At 49.7% G+C, this 23,647-nt stretch overlaps 1 protein-coding gene across 1 annotated transcript in view; it reads left to right on the forward strand.

Moving 5' to 3' along the window:
- Positions 1-23,313, forward strand: part of SELENOO (selenoprotein O) — a 36,408-nt gene extending 13,095 nt beyond the window's left edge. The window contains exons 6-9 of the mRNA XM_088457621.1: positions 18,673-18,817; positions 19,515-19,700; positions 20,355-20,511; positions 22,240-23,313. Coding sequence (XP_088313747.1) covers positions 18,673-18,817; positions 19,515-19,700; positions 20,355-20,511; positions 22,240-22,434 — 683 coding nt within the window. The 3' untranslated portion in view covers positions 22,435-23,313. The remainder of the gene's footprint in view (positions 1-18,672; positions 18,818-19,514; positions 19,701-20,354; positions 20,512-22,239) is intronic.
- Positions 23,314-23,647: the final 334 nt, after the last annotated feature.

The following is a 23,647-nucleotide window of genomic DNA, read 5'->3' on the forward strand; positions in this document are numbered from 1 at the left end:
GCTGCTCTCCTCCTCCGACCACGCCCCCTCAGAGGTCTCCGGCGGCCATTTTCTCAGGTTCAGCCACAGCTTTTTCAGGGAAATGTTGGGTCCGGTCCCCCTACATACCTCACCCTGGAGTCGGGTTATGTAGCGCTATAGCCTACCAGATGTTGAGTCTCTGACCACAGAATCTGTGTAGTTGATTGTATTGCCATTCTGCAGTTCTATTGTATTTCTGCATTGTATGTGACTTATGCTAGCGCTGCCTGTCTGTATTTCTCTCTATACTATCAGCATATCTCTTTTCCTTTTTCTACTTCAGGGTCCATAGGGTATCCACAGGATACCTTGGGGTATAGGTGTGACGTCAGTCATCGGGCACCATAGAGTTAAGCTTTCAGCCTCCCAGGATGCACTAGGGTCCCCCTCCTATACCCCACCCCCGAGCCAAGGCACCTCAGTTTCGTTTGGTGCCCGGCCGGAGTCGGGTGCACCTGTTGGAGTGGGGGCTAAAAGAGCCCCTGAAGCTTTTTCTTCATGCAGCTGTGGCTGCACATCTGGATGAACAGCATGGACAGTCAGTCCTGACATCGATGCTGTCTTCCCTACACCCCCGCCGGTACCAGAACGCCGGTACCGATCCGGGGATGCTGGTGAGCATCTGGGGTAGCGGTGACCCCAGATGTTCCGGACCATGGCCGGATTCAAGGGGGACAGCAGGTAAGCAGCGGGGTCCCGAGGTGGGTCCCCGCTGTTACATGGTCCAGAGTCCCTAGGCAGGGGGCTCACTGGGGACTGGCTGCAGCGTGGAGCCAGGTACTGAACCTGCGCTTCCACTACCCCCTGGGACAGTGGACCGCAGCAGAGTGGTAGCGCTGCGGCGTCCCGGGGGTTAAATGCATGCCAGGGGAGCGCGCCTTCCCTGTCTCACAGCCGGCGCCTCCCCCGCTGCACACAGCCATCTCTGCACTGTGCCGACTGGTCCTGTAACAGCGCTCCTCCCCCAGGCCAGCCTCCTCTCTGCTCCTTGGCGGCATGATGAACGCTGCTGGAAGCGCTGGACAGAAGCATCGTGGTCTGGGTCCCCCCGCATACCTCTCCTCCGATTTGGGTCAGGTCTGTGTATGCTGCGCTGTGTCCTACCAGGCCCTGTGTCTGCGTAGTTGAGTGATCAGCGCTGTTAGTGCAGGAATTGATTTTTCTTTGCATTGTATGTGACTGTGCTAGCGCTGCTGCCTGTAACTTTTCTTCTAACTGTCAGCTTTATTACTGTCCCTGTCCTTTCTGCTAAGTCCTTGCGGTGCGGTGCTGCAGGGTGGTCTCTCGCCTATTTAATATATAATTGGTGAGAGGGGTCACATACTTGGTGCCATCATGTCTGAAAGTGATTTTCCTCTCCGGCTACAGTGTACTACGTGTAAAGTACCGTTGGCGGAGGGGGAGGGTAGCGCGGAGGGCCTCTGCCGGCAGTGTTTGTCTATGGCGCGGCCTATTACGGTTACAGCACCGGTACAGGAGCCGCCCTGGGCTTGTTTTGCTCAGGCGCTTACAACCTTAGTGGGCCAGTTAGCTCCGCAGCCCGCGTTTACGCCGATGGGTTTGTCCCAGCAGTCAGTGGTGTCGTCACCCATGCAGGGTTTCCCACGACAATTGGTGGTACCCCACAGTCTCCCTATTTCCCCGCTCCCGGTTTCTCAGGAGCCGGCGTGGGTTAACTCCCTGACGAGTTCTGTACAGCACTTGTCGGATGTGTTGCAAGGGGAGTCTGTGATGCGGGCACATAAACGGCCGGTGGCGTCTGTCGGCTCCTTATGAGGATGACGAGGGGACGTCTGATGATGGGGAGATTCTGGATCCTTATGATCAGGAACCTCTCCATACTAAGGACGCTGACGCTAAGTCCAAGGTATATATTCCTGGACTTATTCGGGCAGTCCGCACAGCCTTGGTGATTGAGGACGAAGTTCCCCCAGCGGCTAAATCCAAGTATGCCTTTTTTAAAGATGTGAAGGGCGATGCCACAGTCTTTCCTCTTGCGGGTCAGTTAGTGGACCATTTAGAGGAGGCGTGGAAACAGCCTGGCAAAAGATACCAGCCGCAGAGGCGCCTGGCAGTGGCTTATCCGTTCGCGGATAATTATTTTCCGAAGTGGGAATCCCCTCCACAGGTGGATTCTCACGTGACCCGTCTTGTCCGTAGCGCCACATTGCAGATGCCATCCATGTCCTCCCTTAAGGATGCTACGGACCGCAAGGTGGAGATCTGCCTGAAGTCCGCTTTTCTACTTCAGGGTCCATAGGGGGTCCACAGGGTTGACCTTGGGGTATAGGTTGGGAACCAAATCCGGGCACCACGCAGTTAAAGCTTTTAGCTCCCAGGATGCACTTGGGTCCACTCTCCCTATAACCCCGCCCCCCAGCCAGAGGCACCTCAGTTTAAGTTGGTACCCGGCCGGAGTCGGGTCACCGTTAGTGCAGTGGGGAGCTGATTAGCAGCCCCTAAGCTTAAAATTTATTTTAAAAAAAGTTTTATTATTTTTTACTACTCTTCATAGCGGCAGCGTCAGACTGTCCAATGGACGTCTAAGCTGCCGCTCCTACACCCCGCCGGCGCTGCAATGCCAGTACAGATCTGGGGATCGCAGCGGGACCCCAGAGTCTACTAGCCGGACTCTGGAGGAATCCCTAGGCTGCTGCCGGATCGACGGGGACAGGTAAGTCGCGTGGTCACTGCTTGCGGTGATCCACGTGTGAATATGCAGCCTTATGCCTCCGGTCTCTGGGGACAGACCGGAGGCGCTAGCGGTGGCGGCGGGCTCCCCCTCCATGGAGGCATACCCCGCGTGTCCACTAGCCCACCAGGGATTATAGCGGGAGCCGGCATCCCGGGGGGTTAATTGCTAGCCAGGGGAGGAAGCCTTCCCTGTCTAGCGGCTCCTCCCCTCAGCTCAGCGCGCCTTTCAACACGCAGTCTGGCGTCGCTGAGCTGCTTCCTCCGCGGGCCACGCTTCTTCTGAGGTCTCCAGCAGCCATTATCTCTCGGTGGTGCTGCAGAACTCTTAGGATGTCAGTGAGCCCAGTCCCCCTGCGTACCTGGCCATTGTGGGTGAGTGTACACAGCGCTATAGCCTTCCCAGACACTGAATCTGGGCAGTTGAATGTAGCGGCATTGTGCAGTATATTATGTCATGCAAATGTATGTATATATGTTTTTCTGCATTGTATGTGACTTATGCTAGTGCTGACTGTCTGCTTTTCTCACCTGTCAGTGTATATCTATCCCTTTTCTTTATCTGCCCTAATACAGGTGTACCTAGGGTGGTTCTGAGACCTCACATATATATACTTGTTAATATTTGTGAGGTTTATCACACACTGTGGCGTGCTGCACGTTGCCATATTTTAGATGGAACTGTGTGTTGCATACGCTGATAATGGGTCCCTGCAGCTAATCTTAGCGTCAGTCAGGACCGGTATGGCGCTGCTTAATATTTCCGTCAAGATAGTCAAATATATCTGACCAGGAGATTGCGCACGATACTGCACCCATTATTGCTATCCTGCAAGCGATGTGCTGCAGGTATTAGTGCGGAGGATTTGACTCAGAAAGGTTTTGTATGCTGCGCCATCTGGTGCCGGGCCCCTTGCACGACCCCTTTGGGCGGTTTATTTCTCAGGATCCTCTCCTTTGAGGATCGCCGGGCGGGCCCCATTGTCGTAACTCGCTTGTGGTTACTTCACCATACTGCCCTTTTCAACTCGGGGTATCTCGCAATTACTTGCACTTTACCCCTGTGTCACAGACTATCGCTCCCTGCCGGGGTTTTTTCACAGTGCATGAATTACCTCCGGTACCGCATCGGTCTGTCATTCCCCGTGCAGGGATTACCACAACGGCCACCCTGGTGGATGTCGTTTTCTACGAAATACTAAATGGCGTGATATACGCCCTGTGGTTACTTCCCAGTGGCTCTGCCGTGAACTGGAGGGTGTATTCGGCTCTTTCCCCCTCACATGGTGGGAGCCGATTTCAAGTATTATTATTCCTGCTTTGGGGCTGGTAGCCGGGTTCATTCTGGATATATAGAATGTCGATCCTGCACCTGTATCATACATTCCTCGTTTCTGCCCAGCGGGTGGATCTCATGGCGGGAGTCTGGCTGTCGCCAGATACGAGGGGTCACAAAGGCCTTCTGTTTCCCATTCCCTGAGGGTCCTCACAAGTAATAGAAATCTCCTTCTGGGGTGGATTTGTATGTTAATCGTCGGGTTACAGGCATTAATATGCCTCCCATCCCGGCCTGGACAGATTTTACGGATCCGTAGGTGGTAACTTTACCTGAAATCAATGTACTCGTTTTCAGGGTCTGTTGCCCGTCCTACCATGGCCATCGCATGGTTGGTTAATACTGTTGCATGCTGGGCTGATGCATTTGTAACGTTTTTCCCCTTCAACACGTCTGGGATTCAAATGTCTTTTGCCGCTCACATAAAATATGCAATTGTCATATGTGGGATTACCTACATTGGATGCCGGTCTTCTAACTTTCAGGGTTTCGTCTGCGTCTGTATCCGCCGCAATACCCTATGGCTGCATTATGGGAAAGCAGAGGTGCAGTCTCCTACCATGGGGAAGATCTTGTTTGGTCCGGCCTTGACAAGATTGTTGCATCATTGGCAGTATCACTAATGGAGAGATGCCGTCTTTAGCTACTCCCACTACATTCGGACTAACTCTGTTAAGTCTTTTTGTCCTCCGGGTCAGCCTAAAGGCCTGTTTTTTCCTAGGCTGTTGGCCTCCACGGGGGCCACCATATCTAGTACCGAGCTGTCCAGGACTTCTGGACGGCCCTGCTTCTACGCCGGAGGATAAGCCTTCAGCCTGACGGGGCAGGTCTACATCTGGGGGATTCCAGAGTGAGATACTGATTCTCAACGGCCTCTCATTGCTCAGGTGGCCTCCTCACAGGCGTTGTTACACGGGCCCTTCTTCCGATCAGGGCCTTACAAACCCAGAAAGCTATACAGCCTTTGCGGTAAGCAGAGCTATTTCGGCCAGCCTCACTATCTCAGCGAGGGACTGGTGGTTGTTTTTCTTTCTGGGGCAGTGACTGACTGGTCCTTCATTTGCCTATACTCTGTCTCAAATCCCTGAATCAGATTCCAAGGGTGCCAGGACTCAGGTGGAATCCTACTTGCTCCATCATCCGACGTTTGGAGCCTGGGGACTTTATGGTATATCTGAGTATTCAGGATACGTACCTACGGGTACATACAGAGCCCTCTCATCAGCAGGGGTTCAGGTTTGCTGTGCCACAGCAAAACTTGCAAGTTTCGGGCTCTGCCTTTTGGGACTGTCCTTAACTCCACCGGGGTTTACCAGCTTTACGGATTTTCTGACGGTTCACCTGTTCAGTGTATCCGAATGCTTCTTTCTCTGGACGTCATCCTGCTTTTAGCAGGATCACCGAGGTCCTTTACCGCCGGGTCAGGATAACCGTGGCTTTTTCTCGGCACAGATAATTAGTCACCGGAGAAAAGTCCTCCCTGCATCCCTCACAGAGTATTCTTCATCTGGGAGCACTGCTGGATTCTCAGGAATCTGGGAATTTTTCTGGCGTAAGACAAGCTCTCCGCTCTTCAACTTGGAGTGTGTGGATGTCTACGCGGTCGACATATGTCATTACTCTTGGTGATGCGCGGTCTCCCAGAGTGTCTACCTTTTGGGAGGGGGGAATGTGATCAGTTCCATTCCAGGCCTTGCCATAATTGACTCTTCTCCAGATGGATCGAGTTTTTTCCATCGGATCGCTGTTCGGACGATGATGCTCTCTCCGGAGGCGAGTCGGTCTCTGTCCGGGTGGCTATGGCCATCTCGTCCAGGGTATTCTTTGCTGCAGACAGTGTCTGGTCCGCATTAATTTCGGGGTAGCTGGACGTCTGTCGCTTCCGCCCTGCCACTTGTTGAAACTTTCGGCTGTCTTGGGCCTTCACTCTGGCCTAACCCTTATGTCACGGTAAACCTGCATAGGTTCAGTCCAACAGTGTCACAACTGTGGCTTCCATCTAGGCAACACTGGTAGTTCGGTGGCAATGACAGGAATGTCATACATTCTCACATAGTCCAATAGTCCAAGGGTCTTCTCCTGGCCAACTCTGCAGTGTTCATTCCGGGAGCTCTCCATTGGGAAGCGGGTTTCCTCAGCCGTCATCCCGGGGACTAGTCTCTTCTCCAAGAGAGGTTTCAACTCCTGGTGAGCAGAGGGGGCCTCCCTGAGGTGATTGGTCCTCATGGCCTTCTGACTCTATCACACACTACCGGTGTTACAGTCCAGCTCTAGGAGTACTGAAGCTACCTTCAGTGACTGTCAGTGAAGTGGTCCTTCCACTTTGTGTACCTGTGTCCTCCGGTCTCCCTTCTTCCTCGAGGTCTTCGGAAGTTTAATTCGAGACGGAGGGGTTTTCCTTCTGGGGGCTCCAGTTCATCCCAGACGTCACTGGTACTAGGATTTTCGGAGTTTTCTCATCGATGCTCCGTTCCTACTGCTTCACTATCTGGACCTGTTGTCTCAGGGTCCTTGTTTTTCCCTGGACCTGGATCGTTTGTCTATGACTGCGCCCCTGCTGTGGTCCTAGGGCTTCCCTGGCTCTGTCTTCATTGAGATGTTTAGAGCAGACAGGCCAGACTTTGCTGGGATCTGCCACAGACTGTGGCGTACGTAATTCTTACGGTATCGTACCTGTCGATATGATCCTCCGGTGTCCAGGATTTCCAGATATTCTGGCATTCCTGCGACTTGCTTGGGTTTCACCCTCGGCCTGGCCTTCCTGACAGTGCGGATCTCTACACTGTCGGTATGGTTAAGATATGGAATTGCTCCACTCTGGTATCCAGTTCATCCTTTGGTGTGTTTTCTGGCATCTGCCTCCCTTTGTCCTCCCTAGGGACTCCTTGGGAGTTAGTAGTGGTTCTTCGTTCCCTCCGGGGACAGTCGATGGAACCGCTGGTTGTGATAGCCATTACATGGTCTATTGCTTAGGCTCTCTCTTTCTCTCAGGGTGTTTATATTAACCAGGAGAGTGTCTGACTTGGGAGCGTTCGCATGTGGCTCCCTCTTCTGGAGGGCATCATGTCAGGGTGTGAGTTGCTCTCGCCCTGTGTTTCTTCTTAATGTGGTTTTTAGGTTCCATATTATTCTGGATCTTATGGTACAGCCATTCAGCCCCCAGTCCTCTTGGCTGGTGTGGCCTCATTGACTGTGGTCCGGCCTCTTTGGATTTATGTGATCCGTTCAAGCTCCTTACGGAAATCGGACTCCTTATTGGTGGTCTGAGATTTCTAGTTTTCACAGGAAAGGATGGCCGGCCTATAACTAAATGTTGGCTGGATGGCCTCGTATGTCTTCCTCAGGGGCTTACCCAGGGGTAGGCCTTTCTGTTGTTGATGCTTGTTTTTTTTTCTCGGGCCAAGTAACCCTTGTGGGCGGCTCGCTGTGGCGCCTCGGCTGTTTTGCCTTACTAGGTGGCCACGTGGTCTTCTGTCCACACCTTTTTAAGGTTCTAGGCATTGGTTTCCTTTGCCTCTCAGGATGCTTCCTTTTTGGCGACGGATTCTCCTCTCAGCACAGGAGCGTCCCCACCCTTGGTTGAACTGCTTTGGGACATCCCCTAGGTCAACCCTGTGGACCCCCTATGGACCCTGAAGTAGAAAACAAGAGATATGGTAAGAACTTGCCTTTGTTATCTCTGTTTCTACGAAGTCCATAGGGTCCACAGGGCGCCCGCCCTGACGCACCTGGCTTCATATGGGCTGTGTTACTGGTCACCGGTTTCCCGTCTCCTTTTCTGTGAGTATGGTTCTAGAGTGTTACAGTTTTCTCTCTCTTTTTCTCTCCTCCTCCGGCCTTTGGCTACTTACATACTGAGGTGCCTCTGGCTGGGGGGCGGGGTTATAGGGAGAGTGGACCCAAGTGCATCCTGGGAGCTAAAAGCTTTAACTGCGTGGTGCCCGGATTTGGTTCCCAACCTATACCCCAAGGTCAACCCTGTGGACCCTATGGACTTCGTAGAAACAGAGATAACAAAGGTAAGTTCTTACCATATCTCTTGTTATTCCCTTGCGGGGGGGGCAGCACGGCCAGCTATGGCCATTTGCTGGGTTGTCAGAGCGATGGAGCGCTGGGCGGATTCATTAGAGGTGTCTTTTGATTCCGACTGTCCGGCCGAACAGGCGGAGTTGATTGGTAATCTCCGTGATTTGGCCACTTATATCAACGAGGCGGCCTTAGACATTAGTACTCTGGTGTCTAGAATTTCTTCAGCAGCAGTGGCTGCTCGTCGCACCTTGTGGCTGCGATCCTGGAAGGCGGACGCAGATTCCAAGAAGGGTTTGGAGGCGTTGCCATTTACCGGAGAAGTTCTCTTCGGTCCGGATCTGGACAAGATTATGGCGACGCTGGCGGCAGCCAAATCGGCTTGTCTCCCGTCGGCCGCTGCTCCTTCTGGTTCTGGACCATCGTCCTTTCGGTCTTATAGGGCCCAGGGCAGGCCCAAACCACAGTCTTTTCCTCGACAGGCTGGCCCTAAGAAATCAGCCAAGCCCCGGAAGCAGGCCTGGAGTACCAGACGTCCGGCCTCTAAGCCAGATGACAAGCCTGTGGCCTGACGGTCCGGGCCTCCCTTTGGGGGATCCCAAGGTGGGAGGCCGCCTGCTGCAGTTCGCCCAGTGTTGGTCGGTCACTACGACAGACACTTGGGTTCTCGAGGTGGTCTCCCACGGGTACGCCCTCTCTTTCCGGCACAGACCCCCGGCTCGATTCTTCACCACGGGTCTACCATCAGACCTGAACAAGGCTACGGAGCTGCGGAAGGTATTGCACACTATGCTCCAGGCTGGAGTTATAGTGCCTGTTCCATTCTCCCAGAGGGGCCAGGGTTTCTATTCAAATCTTTTTTTGGTACAGAAACCCAATGGGTCGTATCGTCCGATTCTCAACCTCAAAGCTCTCAACAAGTCTTTGCGGGTACCGAAGTTTCGGATGGAGACCCTACGGTCCATCATTCTGGCGCTGGAACCTGGGGACTACAGGGTGTCATTGGACATACAGGACGCTTACCTGCATGTCCCTATTCTTTTGCGTCATCAACAGTTCCTCAGGTTTGCAATCCGCAGCGACCACTTCCAGTTTCGGGCGTTACCTTTTGGCCTGGCGACAGCACCACGTGTGTTCACCAAGGTGATGGCGGTCATGGCGGCTTCTCTGCGGCTGCAGGGAGTCCGCATGTTGCCGTACTTGGACGACCTTTTATTGGTGGCGGGATCTCTAGAGCTCCTTCTACGCCACTTGGACCTGACCATTGCGCTACTGCAACGGCACGGCTGGCTAATCAACTGGCAGAAGTCCACTCTAATCCCGTCTCGGCGGATTCTGCACCTCGGAGCCTTATTGGACTCGGAACAGCAAAGGATCTTTGTGACGGGGGAAAAGATCTCTGCTTTACAGTCGAGGGTGCGCAGTTGTCTGCACAGCCGCCGGGTGTCTCTACACTCGGCGATGAGGTTACTGGGCTCCATGGTGTCGATGTTCGACATGGTGGAATATGCCCAGTTTCACTCCAGACCTCTGCAGCACCTGATCCTGTCCAAGTGGAACGGGCTGCCTCAGTCTCTGAAGTCCCAGACGATTGTGCTCACCCCGGAGGTTCGCCTGTCCCTTGCCTGGTGGTTACAGACGTCCCATCTCAGCAAGGGACGTCCGTTCTGGGTTCCAAATTGGGTCCTGTTGACAACGGACGCCAGTCTTCGGGGCTGGGCAGCAGTTTTGGGTCCACACTTGTTCCAGGGCAGGTGGACGCCGACAGAAGCAAAGCTTCCAATCAATATTTGGAACTCCGTGCGGTCTTCAATGCTCTCCAGCAGGCACATCGGGATCTCCAGGGTCGTCCGGTACAGGTCCAGTCGGACAACGCTACCACCGTGGCCTACATAAACAGGCAAGGAGGAACCCGAAGTCGGGCGGCTCTCGTGGAGGTCTCTCGGATCCTGGTATGGGCGGAGCGCAATCTTCCGGCCATATCAGCGGTCTTCATTCCGGGAGTGCTAAATTGGGAAGCGGACTTTCTAAGTCGCCAGGACGTTCATCCGGGGGAATGGTCCCTGCACCCGGACGTTTTTCAACTGCTGGTGGACAGATGGGGTCTTCCAGAGATCGACCTCATGGCGTCCCGGCACAACAACAAGTTGCTGGTGTACGGGTCTCGCACAAGAGACGAAGGGGCGTCTCTGGTGGATGCTCTGTCCGTCCGGTGGACGTTCCGGTTCGCATACCTGTTTCCTCCGATTTCCCTTCTTCCATTGGTAATCCGGAAATTCAAACAGGAAGGAGGGATGCTCCTGTTGATAGCTCCTGCGTGGCCCAGACTGCACTGGTTCTCAGACCTTCAAGGTCTGTCCGTGGACAGTCCTCTGCGGTTGCCGCTACGACCGGACCTTCTGTCACAGGGTCCCTGTCTTCACCCGGACCTGACTCTGCTGTCTTTGACGGCGTGGCTGTTGAGACAGCCATGCTGAGGTTCAGGGGGTTTTCCAGCTCTGTGGTGCGTATAATGTTACGAGCTCGGAAGCCGCCTTCCGCGAGGATATACCATCGCGTGTGGCATACGTTCTTCCAGTGGTGTCGACCGAGAGGTTATGCACCGCTGGAATTTCGTCTGTCTCGGATACTCGCCTTCCTACAAGCGGGACTAGATCATGGGCTTCGCCTTGCTTCTTTGAAGGTACAAGTTTCGGCCCTATCTGTCTGGTTTCACCGTAGGATTGCTACAATCCCGGATGTGCGCACCTTTATGCAAGGTGTTCTCCGCATTCAGCCGCCCTTTGTTCCACCTGTGGCGCCTTGGGATTTGGCTGTGGCCCTGAGGATTCTCCAGGGACCGCCATTTGAGCCACTGGACTCAGTGGATCTTAAATGGCTAACAGCTAAGACTGTTTTCCTTCTGGCTATTGCTTCGGCCAGACGTGTTTCTGATTTAGGGGCTCTTTCTTGTAGACCCCCTTTCTTGGTTTTTCATGGGAACAGGGCAGTGCTCTGCACTCGGCCCGAGTTTCTTCCCAAAGTTGTTTCCCAGTTTCATGTTAACGAGGAAATCGTTGTTCCGGCCTTTAACTCACCTGGTATTTCAGTGGGTGAGGCCACTTTGGATGTTGTGCGGGCCTTAAGGACTTGACCGCACTTCTTCGTTTAGGAAGTCGGACGTCTTGTTTGTCCTCTATGGCTTCCGTAAAAAGGGTTGGCCTGCTTCAAAGTAAACTTTGGCAGCCTGGATCCGTATGGCTATTTCTGAAGCTTATCTTCATGAAGGCCTGCCGGTTCCTCTTTCTGTGAAGGCTCATTCCACTAGGTCTGTGGGTCCTTCGTGGGCAGCTCGACGTGGTGCCTCTGCAGTCCAAATCTGCAAGGCTGCTACGTGGTCCTCTGTCCATACCTTCGTGAGGTATTACAGATTTGACACCTTCGCCTCTCAGGATGCTTCCTTCGGGCGGCGGATTCTCCTTTCAGCACAGGAGCGTCCCCACCCTTAAAGGATACTGCTTTGGGACATCCCCAAGGTATCCTGTGGATACCCTATGGGCCCTGAAGTAGAAAATATGAGATATGGTAAGAACTTACCCTTGTTATCTCTATTTCTACGAAGTCCATAGGGTTCCACAGGACTCCCGCCCTGTCGCACCTGTGCTGCAGATGGGCTTTGCTCTGGTCACCGTTTTTTCAGAATGTGATTCTTGTGTGTGTCCAGATCTTTTTTTCTCTCTCTCTTCCTTCTCCTCCTCCGGCCTATGGCTTGGTAACTAACTGAGTTGCCTTGGCTCGGGGGCGGGGTATAGAAGGGGGACCCTAGTGCATCCTGTGCACACCTATACCCCAAGGTATCCTGTGGAACCCTATGGACTTCGTAGAAATAGAGATAACAAGGGTAAGTTCTTACCATATCTCATATTTTTTTTTTCCTTACTCTGTTCAGGGTTTTCCTGAGTCTCTTGTATTTGTGGGGGTTGTCACAATATACTGGTAGGTTAATTGGCTCCTAACAAAATTATCCCTAGGGTGTATGTGTGTGAGCATGTGGTAGGGAATATAGGGCCTGATTCAGAGCCGGTCGCTATTTGCGCTCGCTCGTCCAGAAAATAGGGGTGGCTATTCAAATGAACCGTTCGCTGTTTGCGGTCTGTTCACGCCTCTAGGTCTGAACGAGCGAACAAAACTTGCGGTCGTTTTTTGGGAAAATACGCCCCCTGGCCGCTCGCATCCTATGTCATGTCCGCTATTTATTAGATTAATCGAGTACATCGAACAGGGTATGAGCTGCTCGCTATTCTTGTGGTTGGTTTTTGCTACCACAATTTTGCGAGCAGTTCTGGCTATAAAATAACCCAGTGATGTGGTCAATGACGCTGCTGTTTTAATTATGTTTTAATTATGCACACCCATAAAACACCCGTTTTGGCCTTTAAGCACGCCTGCGATCGGATCTCCACTCCCCGTTTTTAAGCACCTTCCCCTGTTACCACCCACATACGCCTCATCCTGTCACTCAAATTATCAGGCATTCGCTATTTTGCGAGCACATGAATTTCGACCGCACTGACTGGTTCGCGCATGCGTATAACGATCCGTACGCATGCGCAGTTGGGCAAACATCGCTCGGAGCGTACGAGCTGCCGCTTACGAGTGGCTCTGAATCAGGCCCATAGATTGTAAGCTCCATTGGGGCAGGGACGGATGTGAATGGCCAAATATTCTCTGTAAAGCTCTGCCGAATATGTGTGCGCTATATAAATAACCTAATAATAAATAATAATTGTATTCCTACTTGTATTCTACATACCTAGTGGTTGCATTATACCCAATGCCATATTGTGTGCTGTACTACTCTGCAGCTATGTCTAGCAAGAGTAGCAAGCTTCTGCACCCATACTGCTATCATGCAAATTATGTGCTGCAGGCTTAAGTGAGGAGGATTTGATACAAGATGGGTTATGTGCTAATTGTTATATCCCTCCAGGCTCCTCAAACCCCCCAGCTCCTGCACAAGAGCCCCCTGGGCTTCCTTTTCTCAGGTGCTGGCTAATATAGCGGTCACGGCTGTAATCCCCCCTATGGAGTTGCCATCACATGTTCAGACTATACAGGTACCTCCTGTATATACTTTCTAGCTCTGTACAGAGTCTGGTGGCTACCTCTACAGCCTTTCAAACTATGTTGCAAGGTAAGTAGCCCCTACCCAGTAAAACTATTAAGCGTCCTGTATTATCCTCGCAGTACACGCAGCTCTCAGATTCTGAGGTGTCATCTGAGGAGGCTAATCTCTCCAACACTTACTCCCCTCTGGGGGAGGAAGAGAGTAAGTAAAAAATTAATACTCCTGCTTTGGTGCGAGCTGTTAGATCCATCTTACTAATAGAAGATGACGAACCAGCCCCTAAATCAAAGCACCCGCTGTTTAAACCAGGGCTCGACAAATTTTTGTAAAATCTAGGAGCCATCTTAAAAGTTTAGGAGCCAGACCATCGTCCATTACCAAAATTATGAAAGCTTGTATAGACCACCACACATGCCCTTTCAGTGCCCCTCAACCTAGCAGTAAGCCCGTGTATTAGTGCCCCCAGCAGTAAGCCCCTTGTAATAGTGCTCCCAGTAGTAAGCCCCCTCTAATCATGCCCCCTGTAATAGTGCCCCTAGTAGTAAGCCCCTTGAAAATAATGCCCCCTGTATTAGTGCCCCCCAGTAGTAAGCCCCTTGTAATAGTGCCCCCAGTACTAAGCCCCCTGCAATAGTACCCCCAACTAGGGTATTTGGAGCCCAAGGCAAATTTGAAAATGAAGCCCTCCCCCCCCCTTGTGCGCGTGGTGAAAAATGGGTGTGGTCACTTAAAAATGGGGCGTCAGCATGACACACCCCCTTTATCGTCGCTCAGAACATTCCTATCCGTAATCACCTTAACCCCAGTAGTGCCCCTTATACAGTACCTCCAGTATGCAATGTCCCCAGTTGTGGTCCCTCTTATACAGGCCCATAGCAGTGCCCCTTATAAAGTACCCCCAGTAGTGGTCCCCCTTATGCAGCCCCCCATTAGTTCCCCTTATTCAGTGCCCCAGTAGTGGTGCCCCCTATGTAGTGCCCCCAGTAGTGTTCCCTCTTATGCAGTGCCCCTTATATAGTGTCCCCAGTAGTAGTCCCCGTCCCCCCCCCTCCTATGCAGTGTCCCTAGTAGTGGTCCCCCTTATGCAGGCACCCAGTAGTGATTCCTCCCCCTATCCAGTGCCCCCTGTAGTGGTCCTCCCTATTTAATGCCCCCCCAGTAGTGGTCCCCCTAGTGCAGTGCAGTGCCTCTAGCAGTAAGCCCCTTATATAGTGGTGCCCCCAGCAGTAGTCCCCCCTCCCCCCATTCAGTGCACCCAGTAGTAGTCCCCCCCCCCTCTCAGGCAGTGCCCCCAATAGTGTTCCCCCCTATCAAGTGCCCCCAGTAGTGTTCCCCCCCTTATGCAGACCCCCAATAGTGATTCCCCCTATCCAGTGCCCCCTGTAGTGGTCCTTCCTATTATTTATTGCCCCCAGTAGTGGTCCCCCCAGTGCAGTGCCCCTAGTAGAAAGCACCTTATATAGTGCCCCCAGTAGTAGTTTCCCCCCCCCCACCCCAGTAGTCGTCCCATGTAGAAGTGCGCCCAGAAGTGCCCCACCCCCAGTAGAGGCCCCCCCAGTAATGGTGCTGCCAGGAGTAGCCACCCCCTCCCCCGTTGTGCCCCCAGTAGTGGAGACACGTTTACGAAAAAAAATAATAATGCACTTACCCGAATCCACGCTCCGGCTCTGGACACCGCTCCCGCCACCGCACGTCAGTCCTCCCGGGCTGGCGCGCTCAGCATTATGGGAGAGACGTCATGACGTCTCTCCCATACCCACTGCATGAGCTCCAGCCCGGCTCTTGCAGTGGGCACTGCAGCCAATGAGAGCCTGTCTGACTCTCATTGACTGCTGATTCACACAAACATCGCCGCCGCTCGGCGGTGTTGTGTGTGTGTGTGTGTGTGTGTGTGTGTGTGTGGCAGCCAATGAGAGTCTTCTAGCGCCGATGTGTGTGTTATGCACAGCATGAGCCCGCCTGCCACCCTCCTCCTGGCGCTATTGGGCAAGCGCTCAGGGGGAGGGAAGGGGCTCGGCTGTGCAGCACAGGACCGGCGTTGGGAAGCCTAGCGCCGGTCCCGTGTAAATGTGTAGCGCTGACCGCACACACTGCGGTTGGCGCTACACTGCTTAACTAGGGCGGGCCGGTACCGTGGCCGGCGGCGCCCCCGGCACACCCCCAGTGCTAAGCCCAGCCTAATAATGCCCCCAGTACTAAGCTCCCTCTAAGTGTGCCGCACACAAAAAAATTATATTTACCTTAGGCCAGGATACTGCGTCCGCTGCCGTCTGCTGCTCTTCGGAACTATGGGAGAGACTTCATGACGTCTCTTCCATAGTGCCCGTGGGGGGAGCCGGACGCTGGAGCTCAGGAGTGAGCTCCGGCTCCCGCCGCTCCTCGCTACTATGGGAGAGGCGTCATGACGTCTCTCCCATAGTGCCCGTGGGGAAGCCAGGCGCCAGAGCTCAGGAGTGAGCTCCAGCTGCAGTTGCGGGGTGTTGGGTGCCCGCTGGTAAAATTTCAACGGGCGCCCAACAAATGGAGCTTCTCGGGGGCTGGGGTGGCTTGGAAAACCAGTTGCCAGGACTAAAATCTTAGTCGCCATGGCGACCTGGCGCCCGGGATTTGTCGAGCACTGGTTTAAACGACAGAAAGTGGCTTCAGCAGAATTCCCTCTATCTGAACACATGGCAGCAGCCTGGCAGACGCCTGGTAAGAGGTTTCAGCACCAAAAAGTCTGACCACCTGTTATCCATTTCCTGTGGCTCATTATTCAAAATGGGAGACTCCTTCTGCGGTGGATTCCCATGTTACGCAATTAAGAGCGCTACAATGCCTATCCCTACAGTATCCTCTCTGAAGGACCCTACAGATAGAAAGGTTGAATCTTGCCTTAAATCAATGTACTTTCTTTCAGGGGCTGTTGCTCATCCGACCATGGCTATTGCATGGGTGGCTAAAACAATAGAGAGCTGGGCTGACGCACTTGAAGACTCTTTTCCCTCAGACGCATCTAGGGATCAGATGTCTTTCATAGCTCACATACGAGATGCAGCTTCCTATATTGGAGAAGCGACATTGGATGCCAGTCTCCTAACTTCTAGAGTCTCAGCCACGTCGGTGTGTGCATAAGATATTATGTTACATTAATTCCCCTTATCCATATTATTTCTGAAAGAGAGGGCATATGCTTGATATGCTTGTTTGGACAAGCATATCATATTTAGATATGCTTGTCCAAACAGTTTCACTTAATAGTTCTTATAGCAAAATTGCTCTCTATATGTATAGCAAGCCATATCTTAAACCGGCGTCTGGAGGGTTAACCCTTAATCGTATGCTTATATACGCTAATGAGGTACAGAAAAAATTTAATTTTCCATTATATATAAAAATATCATCCGATCTGGATGTTATATTCTCCTGTCCTCCGTCAATATTATCACAACTGGCTTCCAAATAACAATTTATTGTGCCTGCGTGGTCAGGGTGTCCGACTGCTACCATATCTGGACGACCTCCTCCTCTTAGCAGGAACCCCAGAGGTGCTTCAACGCCATCTGCGGATAACCATCACTTTCCTTCAAAAGCACGGATGGTTGATCAACTGGAAAAAGTCCTCCCTAATTCCCTCACAAAGAATGGTTCATCTGGGAGCCCTGCTGGATTCTCAGGAAATTGTAGTCTCGGCCTTTCAATCACTAGACCTATCGACAGGTGAGGCCTCCTTGGATGTGGTCCGTGTCCTCAGGATCTACGTGGACCGCACCAGTTCTCTTAGGAGATCAGACTCCTTATTTGTGCTCTATGGATTTCACATGAAGGCATGGCCAGCCAACAAACAGACATTGGCTATATGTCTTTGCATGACTATCTCACAGACTTACATGCAGGCAGGCCTTCCTGTACTGGCTACTGTTACTGCTCATTCTATTCGCTCTGTGGGTCCCTCGTGGGTAGCTCGCCGTGGCGCCTCAGCTGAACAGTAAGTCGGCCACGTGGTCCTCTGTCCATACCTTTCTGAGGTTCTGTGCCTTCGATACATTTACCTCTCAGGATGCTTCATTTGGATGCCGGATTCTCCTCTCGGCGCAGGAGCGTTCCCACCCTTGAGTAACTGCTTTGGGACATCCTCAAGGTCTCCCTGTGGAGTCCTATGGACCCTGAAGAAGAAAATGAGTTATGGTAAAACTTTTGTTAACTCTCATTCTTCGAAGTCCATGGGGTCCACAGCGCACCCGCCCTGACGCACCTAGCTTCACACGGGCTGTGTTTCTGGTCACCGGTTTCCTGTCTCCTTCTATGTGAGAGTGAGAGTGTGATTCTTGTGTGTACCAGTCTTCCTTCTCTCTTCTCCTTCGGCCTTTGCTTGTCACGAACTGAGGTGCCTCTGGCTCGGAAGCTGGGTATAGGGGGAGGGACCGATGCATCCTGGAATCTTAAAGCTTTTAACTGCTTGGTGCCCGGTCCCCAACCACCACCTACACCCCAAGGTCTCCTTGTGGACTCTATGGACTTCCAAGAAAGAGAGTTTACAAATGCAAGTTTTACCATAACTCTAATTTTTCTACACTTCAATATCTCGCACTTTTTGTTCATTTGTAATTAAAAAAACAACAACAAAATGCCTCCCTTTTGACGTATATGTACAATGGGGGGTGGTTAAACGTGGTCCCAAACAATCCAATCTGATTTACCAATTGGATAGACTTTATACCAGACCTTGCAGTAATACAGATCACTGGTAAGCTACTTTGGCCTGTTTGCAATGTCATCAGGCAACAGGAAACAATGGATTCTGCAAGTTGCTGGTAACCAAGCATAAAATGAAAGGGCACCGCACCAGGTGCTTGCATAACACTACATTGCTTGGTAACCAGCAGGTATGACTTGCAGAAAATAGTAGCACTTTGAACGTGCATAAATGGGCCTGATTCAGAGATGGACGTAGGAGTGATATATGCTGCGTTTTTGCGGATCTGAGAAGTTTTGCTAATGCAGCTGGAGGTATCTTTTGTAAAAAGAAGCCCACTGCCGACTTCTCAGATCTGCTGCCTGCATCCAAAGACACAGCATCGGATCACAATCGCTACCATCAGACATCTGCGCAACCCTAAGGTTGCTTATAATGTCCAGCTGTCAAGGACAGTGAGGCTGCGTTTGTTGACAGTCGCTAGCTTCAGCACCCTCCGAAATTGTTGGCCACACACCTGCATTTTAGATGCTCCTCACCGTCACCGCTTCCAAATGGCTGCAGACTGTCAATCGGGCAGCAGCATGGTAGCTCATGCGCAGTCCCGAAAACATATGTCAATAGCGACCGAATCGTGACTGCGTCCAGGGCTGAATCGGCTCCTGTGTTTGCATTTGCTGATGTTAGTGTCAGAATCTTCTGATTCCATTCTTTTTCCAAGTCTGTCATATCCTAGAAGGTATATGTCACACAATTTAGCACATTTTTGGATATTTTTATGAACTGTAATAATGTCTGATTATGTCATCCTTTTAGGCTCAGATTTTACAAATACTTTCCGGATCCTCAGCAAATTTTCGGGAAAAGCTGCTGACATCAGTGGATTTTTGAATGCTGTTGCTGAACAGTGTGCTACCTTGGAAGAATTAAAAGTTGCTTTCAAACCTAAAATGGACCCAAGGTTTGTTACATTGTGAAAGACGAGTGCATGACAATTTCACTCTCTCTGCTTTTAATAAAGTGCATGTTTTGATTGTATTACAACAGGGATGGGGAACTTCAGGGCCGCGGAATCATTTGGTCTGGCCCTCTGAGCTTTTTTTCTGCTAGCCTCATCTGGCTAGCATGGTGCCTAGAATGGCATCCTACAGCCAGAATATATGCAGCAGTTGCTGCCTAGAGCGTCTATAGGACGCTTCCGACTGTCACACCGCTGCCTTTACAGCTCCCCGGAGCATCATTGCTGTAATCACCAGTGATTGTGCCCCTGTCCCTGTGTGACGTCACACGGAGCGGGCGTGGCCTGTACCGTGCCCGTGAATGTTATATATATCAAAATGTCCCTCAGCAAAAAAAAAAAAAGGTTCCCCATCCCTGTATTACAATGGCAAGCAGTACATGCGCCTTCTATGGCCAGAAGTGAAACAGCTGGAACATTTGAGTGCTAATAGACTGAAAGGCATACTTAATATTTACAAGTGGACCATCGTAACTGAGCCAGTGAGATAGTACATTACAAGCCTAACAACATGATTTTGCTAATTGTGTAATAATGTCTGTCTTTTTTGTGTCTTGGCATGTATTTCTTTTAGAAAATGTTCACATAAACTTAGTGCATTACTTGGTATACATATAGTAAATATATATTTGTTTTCCAGGCAGCTTTCCATGATGCTGATGCTAGCACAGAGCAATCCTCAGCTATTTGCATTAATTGACTCTAAAGCCAACATAAGGAAGGAGCTGGAACATATAGAACATTTTGAAAAACTTGAAAAGTCCAGTTCAGAAGATCTACTGAGTAATAACAGAGGACACTGGGAAGAATGGCTTCAAAAATACAGGTAACTATACTTACAAAAATCTATGATTTCTTAGCAAATTGCATAAAACGTAATATTTGTTTGGGGATAGGGGAACCCATATTCCTATTGGGGAGACCCATATTAGGTGGGACAGCACTATATATGTGAGTGCTGGCAGGATTGTCTACAGCAGTGGTTCTCAAACTCTGTCCTCAGGACCCCACACAGTTCACTTTTTGCAGGTGCACAGGTGTAGTCATTACTCACTAAAAGATCCACAGGTGCAGATAATTATTTCACTAGTAATTATGTGAGGAGACCTGCAAAACATGCACTGTTTGGGGTCCTGAGGACCGAGTTTGAGAACCTGTGGTCTACAGCAGCTAATTTGCATGCTGAAGCCTGTGGGCAGACACATGAGGGAGGGATAGGTTTACAGATTGACACATGAATGATGTTTTTTGAATTGTAGTAATTTGCATTTTATAAACCTGTCAATAACTGAAAGAAGTGAAGATTAGTCACTGATGGGAGAGCTGTGGTGGAATTTTGTATGCTGGGCAACTTTTTCAAGGTGTTGGATAGATATACATTATATCCATAGATAGATATCTAAGGGAAACTGCTGTATTTATTTCTGTTCACATGTTGGGGATATGCTTTCTTAATCCCGGTGGTCTGCATTGTTTCCAGTGTCCGCTTGGAGAAAGAACAAGCAAATATTGGGGATGATGGCACTTTGCTTTCTGAGCGGGAAAGGATTATGAATTTGAACAACCCAGCACATATCCTGAGAAACTATATTGCTCAGAATGCCATAGATTCTGCTGAGAAGGGAGACTTTTCTGAGGTAATGCTTAACATGACACACTTTCCTCATGTCTATCATGGGTGTGCTGATTTTATTTCCTTTTTTTGCAACTGCCATTTGTTCTTAAACCCTGCCCCTCTCCAGTGACGCAAGTCTCTGATTATCCACCTTTTAATAGTATGAACTCCTGCCTTACTGTAGAATGCAATGAAAAATTACATTACCATTTGTTTGACTATAGCTCTTGTGATTGCTGATAAGTGCGTGTATATCTGCTTTAGGTAGCATTATCACAGTGCTGACACACCTTCATTTTACTGTATTTTTCTTTCCTATGGTCCTTTGTCAGGTATTCAATTGGGAAACCGGCTGATTTAAGCCCGACAGACGGCTTCCCGATTGCTTTATCCTGGCGAGGGTTAAATGACAGGCGTCTAAATCTAGACGCCTGTAATTTTTCCGACGCCGGGAGACCAGCGCCCGGCATCCTGATCGAAGGCATGCCGGGCGCCGTGAGCGGACAGCCGTCAGGGGTGGGGTTAGGTTTAGGGCACCTGGGGGGGGACTTTGGGTTAGGTACCCCCCTCTTCGGAGGGTTAGGCACACCCGGAGGGAGGTTATGGTTAGGCAGCGCCCCCCGGGGGGACTTGGGTCTAGGCAGCGGGGAAGAGGGGTTAGGTTTAGGCACTTAGAGGGGGGATTAGGCACAGGGGGGGGTTAGGGTTAGGCACCCCTAAGGAGGGTTAGGTTAGTTTGTACTTACCTAGGAACGATCGGGATTTCCAGCACTGTTGGGATCTCTGCATATGTCGGACTGACGCTGCCGGGAATCAAACTGCCGGCCATGCGTCAGCCGGTATTTCATACCGATTCCCTTTGTCAGGAGTGAGTACTTTTAAGCTGAGCATCCACTATACAATTTTCTGTCAGATATCTATTCAATCTGGCTGGTTGGAATGAAAACCTGGTAATGTATAGGAGCCAATGACAATTGTCCATTTGCTCACAAACACTGGAAAACAGACAAAAATGGTTGTTCAGACAAATTGGTTAAAACACAGAAATGTAACCAATTTGAACAATTTTTTTGTCCTTTTTTCAGTGTTTAAAACCATATGATGGACTAATTTGCTCCCATACATTACCAGGTTTTCATTCCAACCAGCCAGATTGGACAGATATCTGACAGAAAACTGTATAGTGGATGGCCAGCTTTAGAGGTACATAAACTGTAGGGCTTCTTATAACTTTTCCATATTTTTGTTTTTTATTCCACTGGTTGTCAATTTGCATAATGTGTATTTTGTGACCTCTATTTTGGTAGTTAAAATACTAATCCATGACCTGTTTACACTTCTAGATGATACTAAACACATTTTAACTCTTTCGTGTGGTCCACCACACGGCTGTAGTCTAACACTTCATAACATCTATTAAGATATCCAGTATCAAAGGGTTATCATTTAAACAGAACCAACATATTCTATATCCCTGTGCAGTAAATGAGTCTCTGCTGTACATACCATCCGCTGGCATGCAAAAGAGTGCGAGAGCCTTCTCATTAGAACTGAAGGCCCCCCATACATCAGCAATTGATTGCTGCAATTGCCTTGAGACTAGACATAGTACCTGAACTTTGTGGTGTTATATTGACAGCAGAGGTCTCTCTCATTTTAATATTGTAACATTCTAAAATGATCTTTTAACACTTGTCTTTTGAAGGCTTACGTGTTTTCTCAATATAAAATCTCTAAAACTGTTCACTAGGTCAGACGAGTACTGAAAATGTTGGAAAACCCATATAAGGAGGAGATGTCTTATCATGAGGTTCGAGATGTTCCATCAGAAGAAGGTTTGGAAGCTGCTGCCGCCGTCTGCGGACCATCAAACCTCTCCAAGATTCCCTACAATAGCCGGCCTCCACTTTGGGCAACTGAGCTCTGTGTCACCTGATCTTCATAATGGCCTTGTTCCACTTTATTAACAGCTGAAGAACATGGATGTTCTCTGGCTTTAAATAAGGTCATCAAGGCTATATATTAAGTGCTCTTAGGTTTTTTAAACTACATTTGGATGTTATAAAAAAAAATATTTTTTGATAAGTTCAGATTCATGTGGAAGAGAAAGTATGACCACTTGTTATTTTGAATGTACATATAATATCCAAATGTAATTTGCACATGAAGGCAAAAATATAAATTCAGGAAGCTGATGTATTTTGGCCTGATTTTCGCCTACTTGTACTTGCAGGATAAATGTGCATAGCTTTACTGCTTGCATTGTGCGTAGCCCATGGCAGGCTAAGTGGCTTCAGTAAGGTTAGACATTAAGAAGCTGGCTGGACTCTTAATGGTTTGTTAGCAAATTGCAAACAGGTCTTCAGGAAAAGCTTGCCCTGTTTTGCTGTGTTCCAATTGATCTCATTATTTAATGCAACAATACTTTTAGAAAGAGGTTAGTGTAATGTGCAATACAATGATGGCTTTAATGAATTATATGCACAAAAACTATGCTTAGACCTTTGGGAGAATGACTTATGTATTAAGGGAAAGTAAGATTCAGGTATCCTCTCATGACTACTATGTGCCTTTGTTCAAACTGTACTTTGTTACAAGGGTGGTAGATATTATATTCATATTGTTCATAAGTAACCAGTAGTTTAATTGCTAGTGTACATTGATTTTATGTGAATAGTTAACAAAGTTGTATTATCAGAATGTTTTTTTTCTCCCTATATCAAAGCTACATTTCTGCTTTAGTCTTCTAGGAAACATGTACATCAATAATTGTGTACACACCTACAATATGCTTGTACATAGCATAAAAGTCTCCACAAACGAAGGTCTGGCTTTTGTCCATTTATATTAAGTTTCATGGATCCACACTGAGTTTCTAGGCTCTCTAGTAGTTCCACAATGGATTCTAGAAAATGTGAAATGACCCATGTAATATGACAATATAGCAAATATAAGACCAGGTTTCTGAGTCATAAGGGTCCCTCCTGAAAATGAAGGGTATAAAGAAAAAAAAACAGTGCAACATTTACTGTGTGTAAATATAGAATGAAAAGTATGAAGCAAGAACTTTTGGAAAAGTGCTCAAATTCTTCTGACAATAGGTGGGGTAAATATTGATGTTTTATTCAAAAACTCAGTATGTAAATGCAAAACTACAA

Source organism: Taudactylus pleione, unplaced genomic scaffold (assembly GCF_031769625.1).
Source record: "Taudactylus pleione unplaced genomic scaffold, aTauple2 ptg000041l, whole genome shotgun sequence".
In the NCBI taxonomy this organism is placed as follows: Eukaryota; Metazoa; Chordata; class Amphibia; order Anura; family Myobatrachidae; genus Taudactylus; species Taudactylus pleione.